Source organism: Diabrotica virgifera, chromosome 8 (genome assembly GCF_917563875.1).
Source record: "Diabrotica virgifera virgifera chromosome 8, PGI_DIABVI_V3a".
Lineage (NCBI taxonomy): Eukaryota > Metazoa > Arthropoda > Insecta > Coleoptera > Chrysomelidae > Diabrotica > Diabrotica virgifera.
Window position 1 is genome coordinate 72,038,431 of NC_065450.1, and position 24,358 is coordinate 72,062,788.

General features: G+C 31.4%; 2 protein-coding genes across 2 annotated transcripts in view; one reads left to right on the forward strand and one right to left on the reverse strand.

The window, feature by feature from the left end:
- LOC126889755 (uncharacterized) overlaps positions 1 to 24,358 on the reverse strand; it is a 1,061,577-nt gene that overhangs the window by 874,152 nt on the left and 163,067 nt on the right. The window lies entirely within an intron of this gene.
- On the forward strand, positions 1,442 to 23,824 carry LOC126889759 (alcohol dehydrogenase [acceptor]-like). The gene is made up of 3 exons (XM_050658332.1): positions 1,442 to 1,632; positions 15,996 to 16,211; positions 20,442 to 23,824. The coding sequence occupies exons 1-3, from the start codon at positions 1,461 to 1,463 to the stop codon at positions 21,896 to 21,898; spliced, it is 1,845 nt and encodes a 614-aa protein (XP_050514289.1). The 5' UTR covers positions 1,442 to 1,460; the 3' UTR covers positions 21,899 to 23,824.

A 24,358-nucleotide genomic window follows, 5' to 3' on the forward strand; every position in this document is an offset into this window, starting at 1 on the left:
TTCTAGTCTGAAAAGTAAGCGACTTATGATCAAAAAAAGGTCGGTACCTGCTTTTCTCTATGAAAAAATCAGTGAAAACCATCCCCTAACTACCCTCCAGATTAAAAATTGGTCTTCACCTTTCTGTAATTCCTTTTACATTTGTATTGTCAATACACCCAGAAGTTTGACCTATTTAAAAGGCCTAATTTTAGAAAAATTGGAGTTTAAAGAAAAATTAATTTTTTGGAATCTCCCATTCTTCACCTTTTACCTCAAAATATCTCCGAAAATACTGGAGATACGAAAAAAATGATAGATGTGATAAATGTAGCTTCTTTAATAACTAAAATTCCCTTGTACATGGATTTTCATTAAAGTGAACAGTTAGCGAGATATAGCTGTTTAAAACCTCTATTTACGAGCAAACACCCCCTTATTCGAGCATTTAAACCCATCCTAATTAAAAACTGAGGGATCTCACGGAATTTAGTTTACACAGTCTTATAACTCTTCAAAAATCCTACAAATTTGTTTTTGAAAAATCTTTTCACCGCCAAAAATGAAGGAGCTATGTTTATAAAACCAATTTTTTTTTTCAAAAAATTCGTATAGTCCGCTTTTGGATAATTTTCAATGTATGTATAATACCACAGAACCGGTTCGTATACTGGAAGATGACTGAAAAACTATTTGTATTTGTATTTGTACATATTTGTAAATTCGTATTTTTGTGTAAATAAATGTTTCTGTAATTCTTATTCTACTTTTTTTTCTGTATAAACCTATTAAAATATCTACTTATAAAAACTGTAATGTTAGTAAGGGTGGTTTTTAAGGGTTGAAATATTATGATATTATATCCTAAAGTATAAAACAATCATTATTTAACCAATCAAAACCAAATTTTAACCATATTAAAGTATACAATGTTTTTATATAATTTTTGACAATAAGGAGTTGTTTACACCCCTAAAAATAATCAACGCCCTTAAGCATGATATAGAATATGAAGTACAGGGTAAGATGATCCTAATCCCAAATTTTTATGTAAATCGATGCAAGCCGAAATTATTCTTTTAGGATAAATAAATTTTTTATATATAGCTCCAACAAGGGTGGTTTTAAGGGTTGAAATATTATAACAGTATATCTTAAAGCATAAAACATTCATTATGTAACGAATAATAACCAAATGTTGACAATATTAAAGTTTAAAATGTTATTTTATAATTTTTTACTACTAGGGGTAGTTTTCACCCTTACAAAGCCAAAAGCGTACAACGGCTCATTATAGAAAATGAACTAGAGGGTGTAATGAGCCTAATCCCAAATTTTTGTACAAATCGATGGTGGACGAAAAAATTGCGAGGTTTGCCATTTTTTCAGCTTCATTTCCTCGACTATAAATATTTATATTTGGGCTTGGGAATTTTCAGTATAAATTTAAAAGTTGCACCTTCCTTTAACCCATTTTAACAATGCACTATCCTATGAAAATACTCTTGTTGTGTTTGTTGATACCGTTCGTTGTGACGGAAAATCTAGACCAGTTCTACGAATATGTGACCGCAAGAATAGCAGAGATACAGGCGTACAAAGTTCCAACAAATAATGAAAGATTATTTCGAATTAATAATTCGACTGTGTACGGTAAGCAAAGATTCATTAATTTCTTTTGTAAGCTATGATAACATTCTAGTCACTAAAGGAAAAACATATTGATTTTTACATTAACAGAGATTTTAAACACTAAATTATTAAAGCATTAATGGTTAAAACAAAAAAAAATCTAAAATTAAAAGCCAAAGAAAGTTGTAAAAACTGGTGTTCATCCTTCAATAGAAACGAATAAGGGAAAATGCAGAGCAAGTATACTATAACTATTAATCATGTTAATGATGACTTGATTGAAGAATTTTGTGACTAAATAGCTCCCTTGTCAGTTATAATACTGCTGCCATTATCTTCATCATCAATTAATTTTTACATTAACCCAGATTTTAAAAACTATATTAATATTATACATATCTATATTACTGACGCAGATCGTTTAGACCTTTCTCTTTTTTTTATTTCCATCCTTCCTTTTGAAGCATTGGGCGCTTATGTTTTTCTTGGCAAAAATGTGCTTCCGTGTTTTTTCGACTGCCTCTCTAGTTTATTGTGGCATAGTTTAGTAAATTGCCAGGTTCTCAGTGCATTTATTTCTTATACTTTCATGTTTTAGGGCACCAAAATTGTATTGGTTCCTTCTTTAATTCATCTCTGGCTAATTTAATTCTGAATTTCACTTTGATTAGCATGTGGTCTGACACCACATCAGCACCTCTAAGTTACTGACATCTTGTAACCAGTTTCTCCATTTATATTCAATAATTGTTATGTGATCTATTTGGTTCTCGTATCTTCTTCCTGGTGATGTTCATGTTTCCTTATGTATTCGCTTATGTTTGACAATTCGACCTATTACCAATTTATTTTGTTCGTAAAATTCGATTAACCCATTTCCATTGTCGATTAGCTTCTCTATTTGCTCGTTTCCCATCATTTGTTCATGGCCTGTATTATCGATGACTATTTTAAGATTAGTTACTTGATGAAAGTTCATTTTATCTAACAATAAAACACTGAAAACGTTTGTTTTCTATACTTTCACAAAATTTATTATAACTATGTGACTACAGCTGTTTCGGCATAGTGCCTTACTCAAGTGATTTAGTTTACTATGGGTTTGACTTTTTAAAGTCTTTAACTGAAGGGGTTGAGGAGAGGGGAGCTGTTTGTCTCGAGTTGGTCATTCAGAATTATATCTGTATTTTTGAAGTTATACTTCTTTACGGGCGTAATGACGGTGAAATTTTATATGGGAAAACCTAGCGACCGGGCGCATGCGCATTATAACTTTGTTCTGATTGGATGTTCAAATGACATGACAAAAATTATCCAATATGGCAGCTGTGGCACAGCTGTGGGACTGTGTTTGGTTATAATGTATGCTTGTTGCGTTTTAAAATTTGTAGGAAGAGAAACAACAAACAAAAAGTTAGTTAATGGTTATACTGCCTTTTTAAATAGTTTTCATATTATATTTTTGGACTTATTTACATAGAAGAGATGATTGTTGCATGCCAATGTGAAAGCTCATCAAACTGTGCCTAGTATGAGTGCCGCAGATCTCGCTTATTCAAAGCTAAAGAATCTTTCACTGGTAAGTGTTTTATAAATAGTTGATCAAATTTTGTTATGATATTTGAACATAGCCACTTTGCACGACGCAAGTGATTGCGAAATTTATTAGTCGTTATACGGGCTCCGATACCTACCTTGAACCTACCAAAATACATAAGTAGTATGTAATACTTTTTTTTTACATAATTTGATTACTATCAAAATTTCTATCAATATTCACCTAATATATTGTCTTCTTACCCTATGTTTTGTTGTATTTTTTCAATTCGAAATCATTTGAATTCAAAATCAAAATAATTTGATTTACATAAGTTAAAAATGTCAAAAGGTTAATCTGTTTAGTTAGACGATCTTCGCACATAATGACAAGCTGTGTCTGTGGTGCAGTTTTAATGCGGGTGAATCCCAATACAACGCAAATACCAGCCGCGTGGTAAGTTGGTTCGAATCCCAATAGAACTTTTATTTTTTTATTTTTTTTTATACATTTTATGATTGTAAGTATATTTATTATATAATTTTATTTTCAGAAAATACGTATTTAGTTAAAAATTTTTCCGACAATTAATGTTCAGAAATCATTTGTGGCATTTTAATGTGTTTGTGTGTGTTTTATTCTTTTATTATTTTAATTTTTGGCACTGTTTTAATAAAAATGTTTGAGAAGTATTAAGTATAAATTAATTTAATATTTAAATAAAATATAAATAAAAAGTATATTAATTTCGTTTATAATCATATAATCATATAATAGAAGTATAACTTCTTACGTGCGTACAAAGTACACACACATTCTTTTTTAATTTGTTAATTTCCACAGATTCTAATAAAGATAGCTTAAGGCCTCTATTTTGGATATGCAGAATTTGAAACTCCTTATTAAAAGAATGATTATGATCTAGAAGGCGAAGTGCGTATGTAGAAGTGTCTGTTTTTCTATTGTTGAAAGCCCTTTTGTGTTCTGCTATCCGTTTGTCAAAGGTTCTGCCAGTTTGACCGATATAAATTTTCGGACAGTCACCACAAGTTAGTGTGTAGACACCACTCTGTAGTTGTTTTCTCTTGCGGCTCTTATTGTTCTTCATATATTTGCTTAAGTTGTTGTTAGTTCTGCAAGCTGGTGTTATTCCTTTCTTTTTTATGTATGTGGCTATTTTTGTTGTTATCTTGCCAGTATATGTGACAGAGCAGATGGTACTGGGTTCTTTCTGTGGTGGTGGATAGACTAATTTCAGGGCTTTCTTATGGAGTTTTTGGTTTAAAATTTTATGAATTGTTTGATAGTTATAGCCATTGTTTACTGCTATTTGTTTAATGATGTTCAGTTCTATTGCGAAGTTATTTTTTGACATGGGAATTTCTGTCAGTCTATGTATCATGCTATGGTAGGCTGCTAATTTGTGTTGTGTAGGATGGGATGATGAATTGTGTATAGTTGTGTCAGTATGGGTAGGTTTATGATATACGGAGAACTCATGTTTGTTGTGTAGTCTGGTAATTGTTACATCTAGAAAGTTTATGGACTTATTCGGTTCTGTTTCTATTGTAAACTCAATATTACTATGAAGTGAATTAATGTATGATAGAAATTGGTCAAGCTGCCTGTTAGTTCCTGTAAAGCATACTAGATCCACGATACTAGTATATCATCCACGTATCTCCACCAATATAAGAACTGTTGAAATACGGGATGTTTAGAAGTTGTTGTTTCAAGCTGGCTCATAACCTCAACCTCAACCGTTTCAGTTAAAGACTTTAAAAAGGCAAACCCATAGTAAACTAAATCACTTGAGAAAGGCACTCTGCCGAAACAGCTGTACATGGTTATTATAAATTTTGTGAAAGTATAGAAAACAAATGTTTTCAGTGTTTTATTGTTAGATAAATCGTATTATACTTTGTAGTTGTTCTTAACATCTTCGTCGTCTTTATTTGTAGGAACATATATATTTACTACTATGATTTTGTCAGGTGATACAAATATTTATTACGCTCAAAAATCATAAACGATGCTTAGTCACTTGTATTTATCGTTCTCCTTCTACCAATGTGGAAGAATTTCTTCAGTATTTGGAACAATACCTTTAATATTAATATTAAAGACAACTCTGATGAGAACGTCTTTGCATATCTGAACTTAATGTATGACTACAATTTTGAATCCATGATTAATAAATATACTAGAATACAAGGTAATTCCAAAACTTGCTTGGACCATATTTTTCTTAAGTAATAAAACAGAATAGTCACGAATCTAAAGCAGCCGTTGCAGAAACTTGTATAACCGATCATAAAGCGACTGTTATGTGCATACCTCTTGATCTAAAACATAATTATAATAAAATCGTTAAACAATATCAAGTAATAAACTATAAAAAACTGAATAATGATCTAGAAAACTATCACTGGAAAGAGTATAATGATTTGAAAGACGTTAATACTAAATGTAACTTACTGTGCAAAATTCTTAGTGAACTAATTGAAAGGAACAGTTATGTAAAAAATGCAGAAAACATGAATTAAAGCGCCAATCTTGGATAACTGACGGACTGGTGAAATCTATAAATACAAAAAAAATGCTATATCACAAATACATCAAATATCCAGAAAATATAATTAAAAAAAAAACAATTATCATAATTACAGAACATATCTCAATAAATTAATAAAAAGCACCAAAAGAGATTACTATCAATCATAAACGTATATGCCCCAACTGAAAGTGCTACTGCGGAGGAAAAAGACAAATTGTATGAGGAACTCGAACGAGAAATGGAGAAGTTACCTAGAGAAGACACAATACTGGTAATGGGAGATTTTAATGCCCAAATAGGTAAGGAAGACTACATTAACCAAGTAGCAGGTAAGCACACAATACACGAAAAAACTAACGACAATGGCCAACGATTATGTAATCTAGCATCTAGTACCAATATGATTATCGTTAGTACAAAATTCGAACATCCCAAATACCATAAAGTGACGTGGATTTCCCCAGACCAAAAAACATGGTCACAAATAGACCATATTCTGATTACAAGAAGGAAGCAAACATCGGTAACAGACGTGAGGTCCTACAGAGGTGCACATGCAGACACAGACCATTTTATGGTGACTGCAAAAGTAAGACAAAAAGTCAAAAGAACACTAAAAAACACGACAACAAAAAATAAATGGCACGTAGAAAAACTGAATACTCCAGACATAAGGATTAAATATGCTGATGACATGAACAAAAAACTGAAGGAACAATCTAAACCTACAAAGGATATAGAAACAGAATGGAGAAATATAAAAAAATGTATAAATGAAACAGCGGAAGTACACGTAGGGATAAAAAGAAACAAAAAAAGACAAGAATGGTATAATGAAGAATGCCATAAAATGTTAAAAAAGAAGGTAGAAATTAGACAAATGTGGATAAGAACAAATAGACAGGATTATAGGGAAGAATACAATATAATAAGGCATGCATGTAAGAAAAAAATAAGGAAAATTAGACGTGAGTGGTTGGATGATAAGATAAAAGAAATAGAAAAAGAGAGTAAGAACAGAAACACAAAAGAATTCTATAAGAAAATTAGTGAGCAGAACAAAACGTTTAAAGGAAAGATAAAAAGCATAAAAGATAAAAATGGAAAAGTATCAGAAAACGATGAAGAGTATAAAGAAATTTGGACTAACTATTTTAAAGAATTATTAACAGAACAACAAGATCAAGACCTAAATGAAAACAGAGGAGAAGAGACAATGATGTTAGAAAACCAGCTACAAATACCAACAAAAGAGGAAGTTGAGGAAATTATTAATAGCAGCCGTAATGGTAAAGCCTCAGGATCGGACTGTATCAATATGGAGCTTATAAAATATGGTGGTGAAGAATTAAAAGATAGATTATACAATTTAATAAAAGACATATGGGACGAAGAAAAAATGCCGGAAGAATGGTACAAAGGACAAATTATCACGATTCATAAAAAAGGAGATCAACAGATGTGTAAAAACTACAGAGGACTGACGCTATTAAACACAGCATATAAAATCATGTCCGCCTTAATACAACGAAGACTGACCGAAGCTACCACGAATATCATAGGACACTATCAATGCGGATTTGTTAAGGGAAAGTCTACAACAGATGCCATACATACAGTTAAACAAATTATGGAAAAAGCTCATGGATATAAAATAGAAATTGAACTGCTTTTTATAGATTTTCGACAAGCATTTGATACAATAAATAGATCAAAACTAATGGTAGCTCTGAAAGAAATGGGAATACAACATAAATTAAGAAGATTAATACAAATGACAATGAGTAGAACTGTAGTTAGTATAAAAACTCAAGTAGGCGACACAGAAGAATTTGTCATCAATAAAGGGGTGAGACAAGGAGATTCATTATCAGCAACTCTGTTTAATCTTGCCCTAGAATACGTCGTCAGGAAGATCAACAAAGGCACCCTCCGAACGAGAGAAGGACAAATAATAGCATACGCTGATGATATTGTGCTAATAACAAAAAATAGAAAAACAATGGAACGAATGTTAAACGAAATGGTAACAGAAGGAAAAGTAATGGGATTAAAAATAAACCAAGAGAAAACCAAAATAATGAGATTTGACAAAAACTTTGAAAACAGAAAGGTTAGAGTAGGAGAATACACTTTTGAAGAAGTCGAAAAATTTAAATATTTAGGAATATTAATAACAAACAATGGAGAAAGAGAAACCGAAATCAAAGAAAGGATTATTACAGCAAATAAGAGCTTCCATGCAAATAAAAAATTACTTAAAAATAAGTTATTGAGTAAGAAATCAAAAATGAAAGTATACAAAACAATAATTCGACCGACGATGATGTATGCAGCCGAAACTCTTAGCATGACAAAAAAACAAGAGGAAAACCTTAGAATACAAGAAAGAAAAATACTAAGAGCAATATTAGGACCAATAAAAATAAATGACAATGAATTTAGACAAAGAACGAACCTTGAGTTACTGGAAGAAATTGAGGAGGATATAGTATGTAAAATAAAACAGCAAAGAGCAAAATGGCTAGGACACATATGGAGATCCGGATCAACTACGACGATATACTCAATATTGGAATGGACACCAGCTGGCAAAAGAAGACGTGGAAGACCAAGATCTACATGGTTACAAGAAGTAGTAAGTGATCTCAACAATGCGGGCATACGACATTGGAAAGGGAAAACCAGAGACAGGAAAGAGTGGAGAAAAATAACAGAGAAAATTAAATAACGAACATGAGGACTGATCTACCTCAAAACATAGATCTAGAGAGCGTAAGCGGCGTAACCCCTAAAGGGGTGTTTAGCCACTATATATATATAAAAGAGATTACTTCCGAAATCAGATCTTTAAAAATAAAAATGTATCTAAGAATTTATGGAACATTATAAAAAATTTAAAAAGTACAAAAGAAGAAGGAAATATTCCCGAAATACTCACAGAAAATGGAATTATCACCAAAGAAAATACTACAATCTCAAATTCTTTTGTTCGTTATTTCACAGAAATTGGAGAAACATATGCTAGAAAAATAATACCACCTCAATCATATACGCCTATATATAAATCTTCAAACCATTCCATATATTTTACACCAGTCTCAGAAAGTGAAATAGAAAACATTATAAAAAACCTAAAGAAAAAGAAATCGCCGGGAATTGACAAAATAACCGCTGAAACAGTAATAAATATAAATAGAAAAATTAAAAAGCCATTAGTTGAATTAATAAATCTTATATTTGAAACTGGAGTGTGCCCGGATAAGTTTAAACAAACTGTTATAATTCCTATTCTTAAAAAAGGTGATAAACGTAATCCTTCAAACTATAGACCAATTTCACTAATAACAACCTTAACAAAAATATTTGAGAAGTCACTTAAAACTCGACTAACAACTTTTTTCAATAAGCATAACATTATATCAACTTCACAATTTGGTTTTCGAGAAGGTATTTCTACAAGTGATGCAATTACAGAACTTGTTAATGACATATATGATAGAGTTGACAAAAATAAACCTACTGCTTGTGTATTTCTGGATTTAGCGAAAGCGTTTGATACGGTAAGCCATCCACAACTGTTGGAAGCATTGGAAGCATGCGGAGTGCGCGGAATTACACATAAGTTAATTCAAAGTTACTTAAATAAAAGACAACAAATAGTGAAGGTAAATAACACTTACAGTGATCAACTCATCCTAAAATGTGGTGTACCTCAAGGTACAGTTTTAGGTCCATTACTATTTAACGTTCATGTAAATGACTTATACAACATAAACACCGAAGGAAAAATAATCAGTTTTGCTGATGATACTGCTATTTTGTATAGTGCAGACACTTGGAAAGATTTAAAAAATAAAATTGAAGTAGATATGTTTAAAATAATTCAATGGTTCAGTTATAAAGGGTTGACAATTAACTTGGAAAAAACGTTTGTTATACCATTTTGTAGTAATAAAGTATCACTACCATCTTTTAATCATATAAGTATCAATAACAGGGAACGTAGCATAACGATTAAAATATCCAATAATAGAAAATATCTGGGTATAATTATCGACTCACATCTAAGGTGGGATAAGCATATGAACGAACTAACAAAATGTTTGAGAGCTATAGTTCCTAAATTTAAATATATAAAATCAATAATCGATGTAAAATACTTAAAAATACTATATCACTCACTTGTTGAGTCCAGAATTAGATACGGAATACTTGGCTGGGGTGGTGTATTAAAAACATACTTAAAAAAAGTTGACATATTACAAAAGAGAATACTAAAAATAATATTACATAAAAAACGCACATACTCAAGTCATCTTCTATTTGTTGAAGCAAAAGTAATGGATACAAGAAAACTATATATGTATTCAATATTACTATACATATATAACAAAAAACATATACTTCATAAACTATGCCACCCATATGAAACTCGTAATAAAACAAATAAAAATGTTAAAACTGAAAGTAGCAAAAAAAAATTAGGACAAAGATACATCCTTTATCAAGCTCCAAAAATATTTAATTCCTTACCTGAGATGTATAAAATATATATTACTACTCTCAACTCACCAATGATGGTTAAATCAATATTTAAAAAATATGTTGTTAATTTGGATCGCGGCTATGTGCAAAATTTAATTGATTAAACAACTATTATAATTTTAAATGGTTTGATGAATGTGTTCATTACATGAATGTCATAACATCAAAGTGGGTATAGTTTTCATCATCAGAATAAAAGAATAAATAAAAAAAAGACAGTAATATAAATACGTTGTACAAATTTAAGTATAATTTTAATGTAGATGTAATCAGACTTAGTTAATTATTTATATTTTATGTAACAGTATTCTACTATCTTTTTTATGTATTACACGATATACACACTATTCCCGTGCTCGACCATTTTTGGTTTTAACGGATAGTGCCAGATGTTTATTGTTTTATGTGTAATTAACGTAATTATTGTAAAATTCTTATACAGATACATGTGCATGAAAACTAATAAACATATTATTATTATTATATTATTTTATAGCATCTTGCCTTCAGTCCCGTCCAAATATTGCTTTCTGGCACCCATTCTATGAGAGACTGTCTTCCTTTTTGGGCTAGCAGTATTACCACTACCAGTTCTTGTTTAACACTTACGTTTGTGTTCCCGGTACATATCATTAGTTGTTGGTCTCATATTCGGGTCGATCCACTGCTGTTCCATTGTATTTCGCTTAGTCAAACAATGTCTAACTTGTACTTATCAATATCTTGGCTTTCTTGCTCAAATTTGCTTGTTTCCTTGTAGCAGTGTATTATTCTCAGAAAATACACTACTACTTATGCAACCAAACTTACCGAGACGCCGAGAACAAGACTGTCACTTTTGACGTTTTTGAAAAAGGCGAGAGGCCTTTCAGTTTTGATGGTGGAAGTTTTTGGTCAATTTTTATAGAAAAATAAGTAAATGTCGTACAGTGGATGATCTGGATCATTTAGAAAGAGTATTCTGGTTATTGAGTGGAGGAGAGTATTGGTTGGTGTTGATTTTTGTTTAAAGACAAGCAAATCTTTGTTGGAGGTTGTGCAAAGGATGGATCAGTCTACACTGCAAGCCCAATGTTTTGTCAGTTTGTCAGTTACCGTACCGTGGAGGCTTTTAGTAGCAGTACGTTTGCATGAACATATTATTTATTTGGAAAGTGGTTAAGTAAAGTGCCATATCTCAGGCAACAATTTTGACTTGACTTTATCTCAAAAATAGTTTGGTGGTTATACGCGATTTTTTTAGACTGAGCGTTTCATAGATATTGCTAAATTTTATCAGTTAAAGTGGGTGGACTGTTCCAATAAGTACAGAACAAAAACCTTTTATTTTGGTGCTATATTCGTATAAAAAAATGATAACGTCTGTGTATTTAGTTTATGTTTCATTTATATCATTAATAATATCTATAATTTGTTGAGCTCAGCATCTCAGGTACCTACCTACATAAAACCTAAAGTGCGACATTTTTTTTGTTCAGTTTTTATAGTTTTTAATTCGGTCTTTATTAAATTTAATTTGGGTTAAATAGTAGTATAAATAAGCGTTCTCTACAAATAGTACCTTTAGGGTTTAGAAGTTAATTTTTTTATATATTTAACGGGTTTGTGTTTTCTATCTTGTTTGACTATTTTATGTTTAGTTTTTTTTGTTTCTTTGCTATATTATTGTTAAGACTTTTTATAAAATAAATTTCGAATAATTGTTATTTTTTTACGATTGTCATTTTTTTATTATCTTTATTTTTTTATTTTTTATTTAATCCACCTACATTTCAGATAACTTTACAGTATAATTTGGCTATCAGTTAAGGTAAGGTAAAATCCTACGCAGGTAGGTTGGCGTCCAACTTTTCGTTTTCTTCTTCGTTTTCTTTCCAATTTTCTTTAATTTTGTTATCTACCAACCCCGACCCCTCCGAATACTGTAAAGAGCAACGGTGCACTTATTCACATATGTCGGGACCTTCAGGCTGTAGCCATTTTATAGGCACCTAAGGTTGCCGCATCCTAAAGGGTTCTTACAAGTCATTCTCCCATAAATATGTCTTCTTTTTTATCTATTTCCGGTTTATCTTTTGTTCTAGCTCTTTTCCTATTTTTAACATTGCTCAATTATTTTTCCTTTCCCACATTTGTCATCACCCGTGCTTTCATTTGTTTATTTTCATCTTATGTAAGTTACTTACATTGTATACATTTATTCTTTAAAAAAGAAATGAACCTTACGAAAAGATCTGGTTGTGATCTCCAACAACTAATCAACGCAGTATTAACCCTTAAACGCCCAACCTTTTTTAGGTTCCATGTATGCCCAAGGGTAGGTAAAAAATGTCCACCTGGAAAATAGCTAATATATTTATTGAGAGTCGTTGGAAATTGATTAAACTTAAGAATCTTCTGCTTAATAAACACAGCATCTTCTAAAATATTAATATAAACAATTTACAAACCTTACAACAAAATTAAAATGTACATCAAAATAAATATACCAGTACAAGTCAGTAAAAGTAATTCAGATTTGTCGATTTTCTCCACATTCTTCCTTTCAGCCTCCTCATTGGCGGATAATTATGTCGATTATGTAATTATACGTCGATAATTATATGGATTATGTTCCTACCAACGAGAAATATAGAAACCTTTACTAACAAGTTTTACCAAGGGTGTACTTTTTGTGCCCACCCATATTTAACTTAAGATCATACTTTTATTTTCAAAAATATCGGTAGAACCAAATTAACATTCGATAAAATTTTAATAAATAATTTTTGAAAAATTTTTAAACACGTAATAAATATGTTACAAGGAAATACGCATTAGGTGGACATTTTTTATCCACCCTTTGGCGTTTAAGGGTTAAGATTAATCTACTTCCCTAACATTGAAAACCGATCAAACGCTAATGATACTGAAATCTGGGAAAGAAACAGAAGAACTAAACTCATATATGCCAATAAGTCATGCTGTCAATTATGTCAAAACAACTAGAGAACGTTATACGTAAGCAATTGATGGAGAAATGTAAGGAAATACTTGACCATCAATTTTTTAACCGACACAAACATGACACCGTGGAAGAGATACATCGTGTGACAAAAAAAATTAGCAATAAAGCAAAAGATACTGTAGTGCAGCTTTTCTGGACATAAGTAAGGCATTTGGAAAAGTATGGCAGGAGTACTTACTTTAGAAACTAATATAAAACTCACGATGCCCCTTCTGTGAAATGATCAAGTCTTATCTTACTTGCTATTTACTGCTAATCTACATGCAAACACATCACCACTAGTTGAACCTATGGTGATGACTAGACTTAGGCAAATATGCATATTGCATATTTTACATATTATTATGCATAAAAATGCAAAAATGTCCAATTTTGCCTATTTTTATATAAGTGTGCATAAAGTGCATATAGTTTGAAATATTGATTGATATACATATCTTTTTATATTCATGTAACAAATAGCTTGGAAATCTCAATATTTTATTTTGTTTTATAATCTTCTGGTATTCAAATTTTTGGTATTGGAATGTAGTAACTAATAAAAGATTTATAGGCTTATAGTAGATAGTTTTGTCCTTGACACAAGGGTTCCAAAATCCGTTAGTTTATATCTCTAGGTCAAAAATTTTTATTTTGGGTAATTTCACTTTTGTTGTAAAATAAGCCGTGAACCAGTGTCTTTATAATTGTGAACGATTATTGTGCTTTGAAAATGCCGAAAATAAACAATTTAGAGTCATTCATAAAATCAAAATATATACTGTGCGTCAAAAAGAAACGGGAACGCCCACAAAATTGGTCACTTTTGATATCTCGAATTTCCTAAATTTATTGTCCGATTCAAGTGATTTTCTTAAAATTGTATAGCCTTGTTATTTAGCAATATCGCTGTAATAATGTTGTTGCTAAACACATAAATTTTCATTGTATACTGGGTGGACCAATCAGACTGTGTTTCTTTCTCAAAGTTCGTAACACCATGTGGAATATTGTAGCATTTATAAAATACTGAAATTAAATCCCAACTATAACCTCAGGCTTTCTTAACATTTTCTTTCTTCATTCGCTTATGTTGGATAATAAATAAAAAAGTTAGGGTACGTTAACAACTAAACTTCAGAAAACTATTACCCAATTAGAATCCTCCAAATTATCATTGTTGGACAGTACATTTTTAATAAAAGAATTTGAATCATTTTGTCAAAACGTTAAAAGTAATACATATTGAAAATAAAATTTTCCAAAAATTTAAAGCAACTATGGGAAAAAACAGTGGTTACCAGGTTCTTTCTGAAGTGATTCAAGTATTAGCTGGGACATTTTCCGAACCACTTAATTTAAAACCAACTGTTATGGTAAATTTGAAAACTGCCCCAGTTACATCAGTATTAGCTGGGACATTTTCCGAACCACTTAATTTAAAACCAACTATTATCGTAAATTTGAAAAATTCCCCAGTTACATCAGTTGATGTCGAAAGAAGTTTTTCTTTGTACTCAGATGGAAGCTATAAATTTTTATGAATTTTACTTTAATGAAAAGTCTTAGATTTAAAATATTGTTTATTATATTTTTATTTCAATTATTCTAATTGTTTAAAAAGTATTAAAAAGTAGTAAACTTTATATCTAGGGCTTTTCGTTGTTTTCCTCGTAATACGAGAGATGTCGCTAGATTGCGTCTCAAAAGTTGGAATCATTGTATCGCGATGGTTTCCCTTAAATACGCAGATTGTTTATGTTTCTTTCAGAGTTGTGACTGCATAGCTTCACTGAGGATGCATGAGGATGCTGAAATAGCTATATGGAGATGGTAGTCCAACTCTGAATCAAATATAAACAAAACCTGCCTTTATCTTACTCTATAAATTTTTATTACAAAATTTTGAACAGCATTTGATAATTTATTGTCACCACAATTCAAAATAATATAATTTATTTGTTAAAAGACTTAAATATTTACATAAGCTTAGTTTGTAAAATACATAGGTACATGTTAATTAAGAAAACATGTAAAGATACTGTAAAAAATTTTTAATAACGTGCATATTTTCTAGATAAACGTGCATATTTTTGGGTAAAATACTGCATATTTATGCGCAAATTTCATACCTTGTTGTTTGCATATTTGCCTTAGTTTACTGATAACACTGTAATTATGGCATCACATACCAGGCCTGAAGGTGTTTCTAGAGAATTAAAAGTCGCTCTCAAAAATACCTTTCTCTAGAACAATAGCGCGCAAATTTCACGGTGGTTGACCCCAAAAAACAATGTTTTACGCAATAATGGAATTCAATCTGCGCATAATATACGGGTATCAATGTATTTGGTAGTATGTCGTTTTCAAAGCAGATGTAGCAAAATAAGTGTTGTTTAACTTTTTACCTGTCTAATCTATAATATATCCTTTGGAGATAACATTAGAATAAATTATTCCGTTTTGCCTTTTTATAACGACGCATTGTTAAACGTTAAATTTTTGTTACCCCTAATGTATTAGTGACAATGCATTTCTCCAATTTTAACTTTTTGTGGTACCTAACGTTAGAGGTAATAATGGCGTCGGGACTGACAGACCCGGCCTAGTACTTACGTCTTCTACATGATCGCGAGTGGTGGACAGTTATTACTTATTACTTGTTATAGCTACTAGACGCATCCTATGAATAGCATTTAATGAATTTTAACTTAAACTTGTAATAGATAATGCAACAATCATTATTTGTATTTTAGATTTCGGATATTACGACTTCATAATTGTTGGAGCTGGAGCTGCCGGCTCTGTCTTAGCCAATAGGCTCTCAGAAGTGCCATCATGGAAAGTTTTGCTGTTGGAAGCTGGAGGAGGAACAGACGCCTTTAGTGATGTTCCAATGTTTAGCGGTGCCTTACAACAGACTGATATGAACTGGGGGTATTTGACAACACCACAAACAACATGTTGTCTAGGTCAGTATCTTGTTAAATAAGTAAACGTTTATTTTTATTGTGTAACGAAAACCTCTACATAGGAATTTTATTTTCATCAGAAAAACAATAGCAGTTAAGACATTAATATAATTACCATTTTTACTAATCGACTATTTCTTGGTTTGCGCTTTATTTCAAATATATAAATTAAAAAACGAATTGATAAAAGTCCTTAATATATAGATTTAAAAAGCAATTTCATAATTTTTTTTATGAGGTTGCATCAATTTTTCTTCATGTTCTCCTTTTAGTCCTGTCGCCAGGCAGGGTACAACGCCCTCCTTTATTCAGATGGACTTACCCAAGTTGCTTTTTGTATTTTGACCCACAGAACACGAATTTTTTCGGTAACAGTTGATCCAGATGTCGATAAGATTGTTATAATAAAAGAACTTGAGGAATTACATATCAGCGATTTTTCGCAGAACAAAACATTTTTTTGTATTTTTTGGGCCATTCTGGGCAAAAAATGTTCTTACAAGTTTTTTCGTAAGTTACAAAAATCGACCGAGACAAGTCGGTTTTTATTTTTAATTTATGATTTTTTGACATATACAATATGCCATAATAATGAAGTCATTCATTTGGGCGTAATGACGTAATCGATGATTTTTTAAATAGGAATAGGGGTCGTGTGGTATCTCATTTGAAAAAGAAGAATGTATGTAATATAGTTAACTTTAAATACCGGGTGTCCACTTATATTTTCCCCCATTTTAACTGCCTATAACTTCTAAACGGCTCAAGATAGAAATATGCGGTTTTCACTGAAAGGTTTTATTTTACTAAAAGTTTTGTCTGAATGGATGGAATTTTTTATATCGCTTTCAAATACGAAATAAAAAATGGCGGATTTTTGAAAAAAACTTTGTTGACTTTTTTGTAATGTAACACCCAGTATATCCTTTTGTAAATTGAAAGAAAGGTTATTTACCTATCTAGCGACATAAAATTTTTCAAAATCGGTTTTCAAAATCACTGAGTAATTAGTTTTTAAAATGAGAAGTGCAACGTGGATATCACATACCTAAATAACATAATTAAGCAAAATATGTGATTTCCACATTGCATCTTTCATTTTAAAAATTAATTGCTCAGTCATTTGACAACCGATTTTAAAAAATTTTATATCGCTGGATAGATAAATGATCGTTTTCCAAGTTTTTAGGTAAATGACCATTTTTTATAGCGCTTTTAAATAAAAAATGGCGGATTTCTGAAAAAAAAACGTTGTTGACTTTTTTTATTAAAACACCCAGTATATTTTTTTTGTGTCTTGAAAAAACGGTCATTTACCTATCCAGCGATATAAAAATTTTTAAAATCGGTTGCCAGATGACTGAGCAATTAATTTTTAAAATGAGAGATGCAATGTGGAAATCACATAACATAATATCATTTTGCTCAGTTATGTTATTTAGGTATATGATATCCACGTTGCACCCCTCATTTTAAAAATTAATTACTCAGTGATTTGACAACGGATTTTGAAAAACTTTATATCGCTAGATATGTGAATGACCTTTCTTTCAATTTACAAAAAGATATACTGGGTGTTCCATTAAAAAAAAGTCAACAAAGCTTTTTTTCACAATCCGCCATTTTTTATTTCGTATTTGAAAGCGATATAAAAAATTCAATCCATTCAGACAAAACTTTTACTATAATAAAACATTTCAGCGAAATCCTCATATTTCTATCTTGAACCGTTTAGAAGTTATAGGCAGTTAAAATGGGGGAAAATATAAGTGGACACCCGGTACATTATACTGTTGTCAGCAATTAGAAAATATTATATTTATATCACAACTAAACATTGCTTTTCACTTAAATTAAATGTTCAAACTGCCAAGAGACAGGTGGGTGGCTGTTTGACATTTAATTTAAGCGAAAAGCAATGTTTATTTATGATATAAACAGTTTTTTTATTTTATGTCATCACGCCCACATGGATGACGTCACTATTATGTGATAATGTGATATAATTTATAAATAAAAATAGACCTGTCTCGGGATTTTTCTCCAAAGTGGCCTATCCAAAAAAATGAATTTATTTCATAATTTTCAACCACTATTTCAAACCAGGCAATCAAAAAATTAAAAATATAAAATCTTACCCAATGGACTATTCTGTGGAAACACACTTACCTAAAACAAAAGATATCATCATTATACAATTATCTAGCACTAATTATTTAAGGAGATAGGCTCAAAACCTTGGTCCAATGCTATTTAAATGCATTTGTTTTTTTCGAATCCTGAGAAAACTAATAAGTATTTGTGAAAAATTTAAACGCCGAATGAAAGATTACGTTATTATCAAGGGTCGAAAGTCCGTGAAAACTTTGATGTGTATTTTAATAAGTTACAGAGGTGAAAAAAAATGAGAAAATTTGGTGTGATTTTGAATTTCAAATATTTCATTCAAAAGAAACTTTTGTTTATTCTAAGGGACTTTGAGTCACTCGGTAATAATGTAATCTTCTATTCTGCTTTTAAATTTTCCAAAAATCTTTATTAGCTTTTTCAGGATTCGAAAAAAATGAATGCATTTAAGTAGCACTGGACCAAGATTTTGTGCCTACCCCCTTAAAATATAAAAATATTAAAAATAAATCATAAATACAAAATCTTTATAACTAGCTCATTGATATTTAGGAATTTCCCAGCAATAATATCATTATCATGTTCATGTTAACGAACCAAATTAAGTGTAAGGAATGATTACTAGTAAACTTAATTTGCAAACTACAACATATTGTTTACCTTATTATGTAAAATTAATAATTCTTTATTTATCACTTTTTTATATGGTGAGTTTTTATTTCATATTAATATCAAAATAAGAATGGTCATAACTTTTTAGATATCCTGTCTAGTAGGATTTGTGGAGAAGAGCGGTAGGAAGATCTAGAAAAAACAGGATTACCAACGAACTCATTGGAGAAATGTCTCCTCCAGAATCAGTCGATGGAGGGACCAAACTTGGTGGAGTGACTTTTCTAACACATGAAACGCTGGTTCTTAGTCTGTTTAGCGCTTTCCAAGTGTAATACGGTAAATTGTGTCCAGAAGCCATTTCCTCTGAGGGAGGAAAATGTGTCGCGGTAGTTGATGCTTGCTATAGGTGTATTCCGCGAGTCTCTGGCGCTTCGTCAATGAATCTTGATGTTTTGAGGAAGCTTTTCCGAGATATTAGTCTGTTTGGCTGAGTTTGGTGGTCATATAAGGGGTGCCTTCGGTCCGTCTCCTGCTTTTTTCGTTCTACCTCTGACGTGACCTTCCTTCTGATAGGTGGTGGAGCAATCCCAGCTATAGGGTATACCTCTTCGATAGGTGTCGGTTTCAGGCAACCCGATATTATACGAACTGTTTCATTTAGAGCCACGTCGACGTTCTTTGCGTGAGCAGAGTTTGCCCATACTGGTGCTCCAAACTCCGCGGCCGAAAAACATAATGCTACGGCAAAAGTGCGGAGAGTGTGTGGTTGTGCTCCCCATTTTGTATTAGATAGCTTGCGGATGATATTATTTCTGGCACTTACTTTCTTCTTGACATTTTGACAGTGGTATCGGTAAGACAGAGTTCTATCCAGACGGACGCCAAGGTATTTTGGCGTCTCGTTGTGTTCCAGCATCTGACCATGCCATTCCACCTCCAGCGACTTTCGGACATGCTTGTTTCTAAGGTGGAAAGCATATACCTGGGGTTTTGTGGGATTGGGTTTCGATGGTTTTTATCGTAGTATAGAGCTAAGTCTCCCGGGAAATCTGTTAGTTTCACTTCGACTTCATTGAAGGTTCTTCCCTGAGCTGCCACAGCTGTATCATCAGCATAAATAAATTGCCTTGTTTGTTGGTGTATGAGTTGGTGGTTGGTGTATATGTCGGTATAGAATCGGCACGAGGATGCTTCCCTGTATTAGCCCACTTTTTTGGTCCCTCCACCAAAGGACTTTCTTGGACTGGAGCGTTACGTAGAAGCGTCTTTTCTGGAGGAGATATTTCTCCAATGAGTTCGTTGGTAACCTGTCTCTTCTAGATCTTCCTACGGCTCTTCTCTAAAACCTACAACTCTACTTCTCAGAAAACTGCTACTCCCTCTACATATTTTACACCAGTTCCTTTTGCAGTATGTAACTCATTTTTTTGTAACCTACACTTTGTATATACGCTTTGTATACAATATTAATTATTTTGTATATTCTAGGTATGAACAACAACCAATGTGTTTTTCCTCGAGGAAAGGTCATTGGAGGATCCACCACAATTAATGGAGGAATCTATTCTAGAGGTAGTTCCTCTGACTATGACAATTGGGCAGCACTGGGAAATGTGGGTTGGAATTACAAAAAAATTCTTCAATATTTCAAAAAGTCAGAGTATGTTGCATTTAAGCCATATGATTTAGGTTATCACGGAACCCGAGGAGAACTATATGTAAACCATACTTCACCACCATCAGTTATAGCACAAAACTACATCGACGCTAATAAAGAAAAAAAATTAAAAGAAATTGATTATAATGGAAAAGAACAGCTTGGAGTGTCCAGGATCCAATTCAATCAAAGAGATCATAAGCATCAAAATGCTGAACACGCTTTTCTGGACCACATAAAATCTAGACCAAATTTAAAAATTGTGCTGAATGCGGCAGTAAATAAAATTATCTTAGATTGCGACAAAGCAAAAGGTGTTACTTTTGTATTAAAAGGAACCACATATAGAGCTAAAGCAAAGAAAGAAGTAATCCTATCAGCAGGTGCTATAAATAGTCCACAATTATTAATGTTATCTGGAGTTGGGCCTCAAGATGATTTAAAAAAACTAAACATTTCAGTTGTTAAAAATTTGCCAGCTGTGGGAAAAAATCTACAAGACCATCCAATTTTTAGTAATATGTATTTTAGAACTAATCTCACGTTTCAAATTCCTTCTCTTAAAGACAATTTAGCCCGATATTTAGAAGGCAAAACACCGTTCACTAATGGCAATGGCATAGAAAATCTTGCGTTTATTAATTCAAATCTTATCACCTCTGGTGAAGTTGATTTAGAGTATATAAGTTTTTCTGCTCCTTTAGGATTAGGGCCTCAAGTAGGCTGGGCTAATTATAGAGATGAGATCAGTCAAGTATACACTAATTATAATGCTTCAACTGATCTGGCAATAATGGTTGCGTTAATGAAATCAAAGTCTAGAGGAAAAGTATCATTAAAATCAAACAGTATTATAGACTTCCCTCTTATAGACATTAATTACTATTCTGATCCAAATGGAGAAGATCTAGATACGATGTACAAGGGAATTAAATACCTTTTAAACCTTGCAGATACCAAAGCATTCAAAAGTATTAATGCTACTTTTATAAGTATTCAGCCACTTTGTGAACATCTCAGAAATAACGACAGAGAGTATTGGTATTGTGCTTTAAGGCATATGACGAATACTGAATATCATCCCGCAGGAACCACCAAAATGGGTCTTTCAGAATCAAGTTCTGTGGTAGATACAAATTGTGTTGTACACGGCTACAAAAATTTAAGGGTAGTTGATGCAGGAGTTATGCCGGAGATTACCAGAGGACATCTAATGGCGACAGTTTACATGATTGCTGAAAGAATTTCAGATGTAATTAAGAATCATTATTATGACCATTATAAGTGAATGTACCTTTAAACAGTATTATTTATGATTTAGTCCAGGAACCGAAGCATTTCACCTCGCAATTTTTACAGAATGGATCGATTTGCTTGAAAATTTGAGAATAAGTAGTGGATAGTTCAAGGATCAAAATCTATATGATGCCGAAAGGCGCTTTTACCATGGGGTCGGTTGCCACCCCATCTTAAAGGTGGAAATTTTTTATTATATTTTGACAGCAAAAGTTGATAAAAACATTCATTCTAAGCAAAAAATGTTCTATACATTTTTTTGATAAAATTAATACTTTTCGATTTATTCGCTATCGAAATTGTTAGTTTTATATAGAAAAAATCAATGTTTTTCGATATATACTCATTTACCAATCACTCAATTTTTGCCGTAAAAAAATTTTTTTCAAACCATGTTCTTGGGAATTAAATAACCTACAATTTCATATCAAAACATTTTTTCATATATCTGATGCTAATCTTTTTATTTTGAAGAAACTGGCATTTTTTACCAAATTACAGAAAGTCGTTATTCGCTTTTAACTCTATTTTTTTAAAAACTAATCATTCTAAGCCAGTCAAACTTTTAAAATCTATTAAAAATACATAAATAAAGAAGAATTAATAAGGCCAATGAGCAAAAGCAAAACTAACTTCTATTATTATGCTTCCAATTAAATTTCCTTTTTTTTTTGTTTTGAAAAAAATGTATTGATTTTTTAACCGTAACCTTTTTAATTTTTATCTTAGAAAGTTTGTTAAACAACAATTTGGTAGGTTTTTACAAGATGTATAAGACTGTTAATATCAAATCCTTTTAGAATCCTCAGTCGCAAAAAGTGGTGACTTTGGAAGGGTTGGTAAAGGTGATTTTTGCATGTTATTACAAGTTTTAATTGTCAATAGCTCACTCAATTTTTACCGTAGAGAAAATTTTTGCAAACTAAATTCTTGGGAATTAAATAAGCTACAATTTTTGTATTAAATATTTTTTTGTATCTCTGATGATAATCTTTCTATTCTGAAGAAAAGGGAATTTTTTACCAAACTTTAAAAATTCGATATTTGCTTTTGACTCCATTTTTTTTAAAACTAATCATTCTAAACCAGTTAAACTTCTAGAACCTATTAATAATATATAAGTAAAGAAGATGAAATAAGGTCAATGACTAATTTTAATCAGGGTGGTGATTATGGGTTTGCTTTCGATCACTTTTTCGCTGAAAAATATAGGGTCTGACATTCTTTTCATTATAAGCCACCTAATTTTTGAGCTAAAGACTTTTTTTTATTTTTGAAGATAGATATTTTTAAATACTTTAAATTAGATTAAACAAGTGATCCTCGAAAAATGCATAGTTTTCCCGTCTTTTGACTTTGAAACTACAGTATTTAGCATTTGCTGAAGAAGACCTAACATATAATAAAGTATAGCTCGATTACTATTGGTCTTAAAGAAAATTTAAAAACACGGTTTTGTTCATTTTTTCAAAAGGTACATTTTTTTAAGCAAAGTGGTTTTGATAAAACAAAAACTTTTTGAGTTATTTTCAGAAAACTGATTAAAAACATTAATTTTTTTAATATAAAACTAACACTTTCGATAGCGAATAAATAGAAAACTATTAATTTTATCAAAAAAATGTATAGAACATTTTTTGCTTAGAATGAATGTTTTTACCAACTTTTGCGGTCTAAATATAATAAAAAATTTTCACCCCTGACATGGGGTGGCAACCACCCCCATGGTAAAAGCGCCTTTTGGCATCATATAGATTTTGATCCTTGGACTATCCACTACTTATTCTCAAATTTTTAAGCAAATCGATCCATTCTGTAAAAATTGCGAGGTTTTGTCCTATTTTAAGCTTCATTACTTGGACTAATTAAGTATACCTTAAATGTAAAATATTAAATAAAGCTAGAAAGTTAAAACAAAGTTTTTCATTTTTTTTTTCTTTCACTAGTGAAATAAATTACCACAAAGGAAGCGCCTACGACATTCTTGAAATATGATGGAAAGTTGATGATCCATGCGTATGGAAAGGATATACTCAAGTGTTGTTTGAAGACCAGAGAGAGCCTAGACAAGCTATTAACTGGGAGGAATGGTCTGGTCCAGCAATTCTTGAATCTGAGGCTCAACAAGTTTTAGAATTCATTGAAGAATCGAAAGAGTTAAGAGATGGCCATGATAAATTGTATGGCGAACTTTTATAATAACTCATATCGACAAATGCGTCTTATGAGCCACAATCAAAAAGCTTTTCTTCGAGTTTCAAGATACATTCTCGAATATCATTAGTGATACAACGGATAGTTACTTCAGTACTTGGTACTGAAGTAACGGTGGAAAAAGACGACTTTGTAATCTTGTATGATCTCTCTCACCACTAAACAAAGACAAGAGCTTCTAAATACAACAGGAGTCTGGAAAAGTAGAGAAACAGCATCTTTAGAAGCTATCACAGGT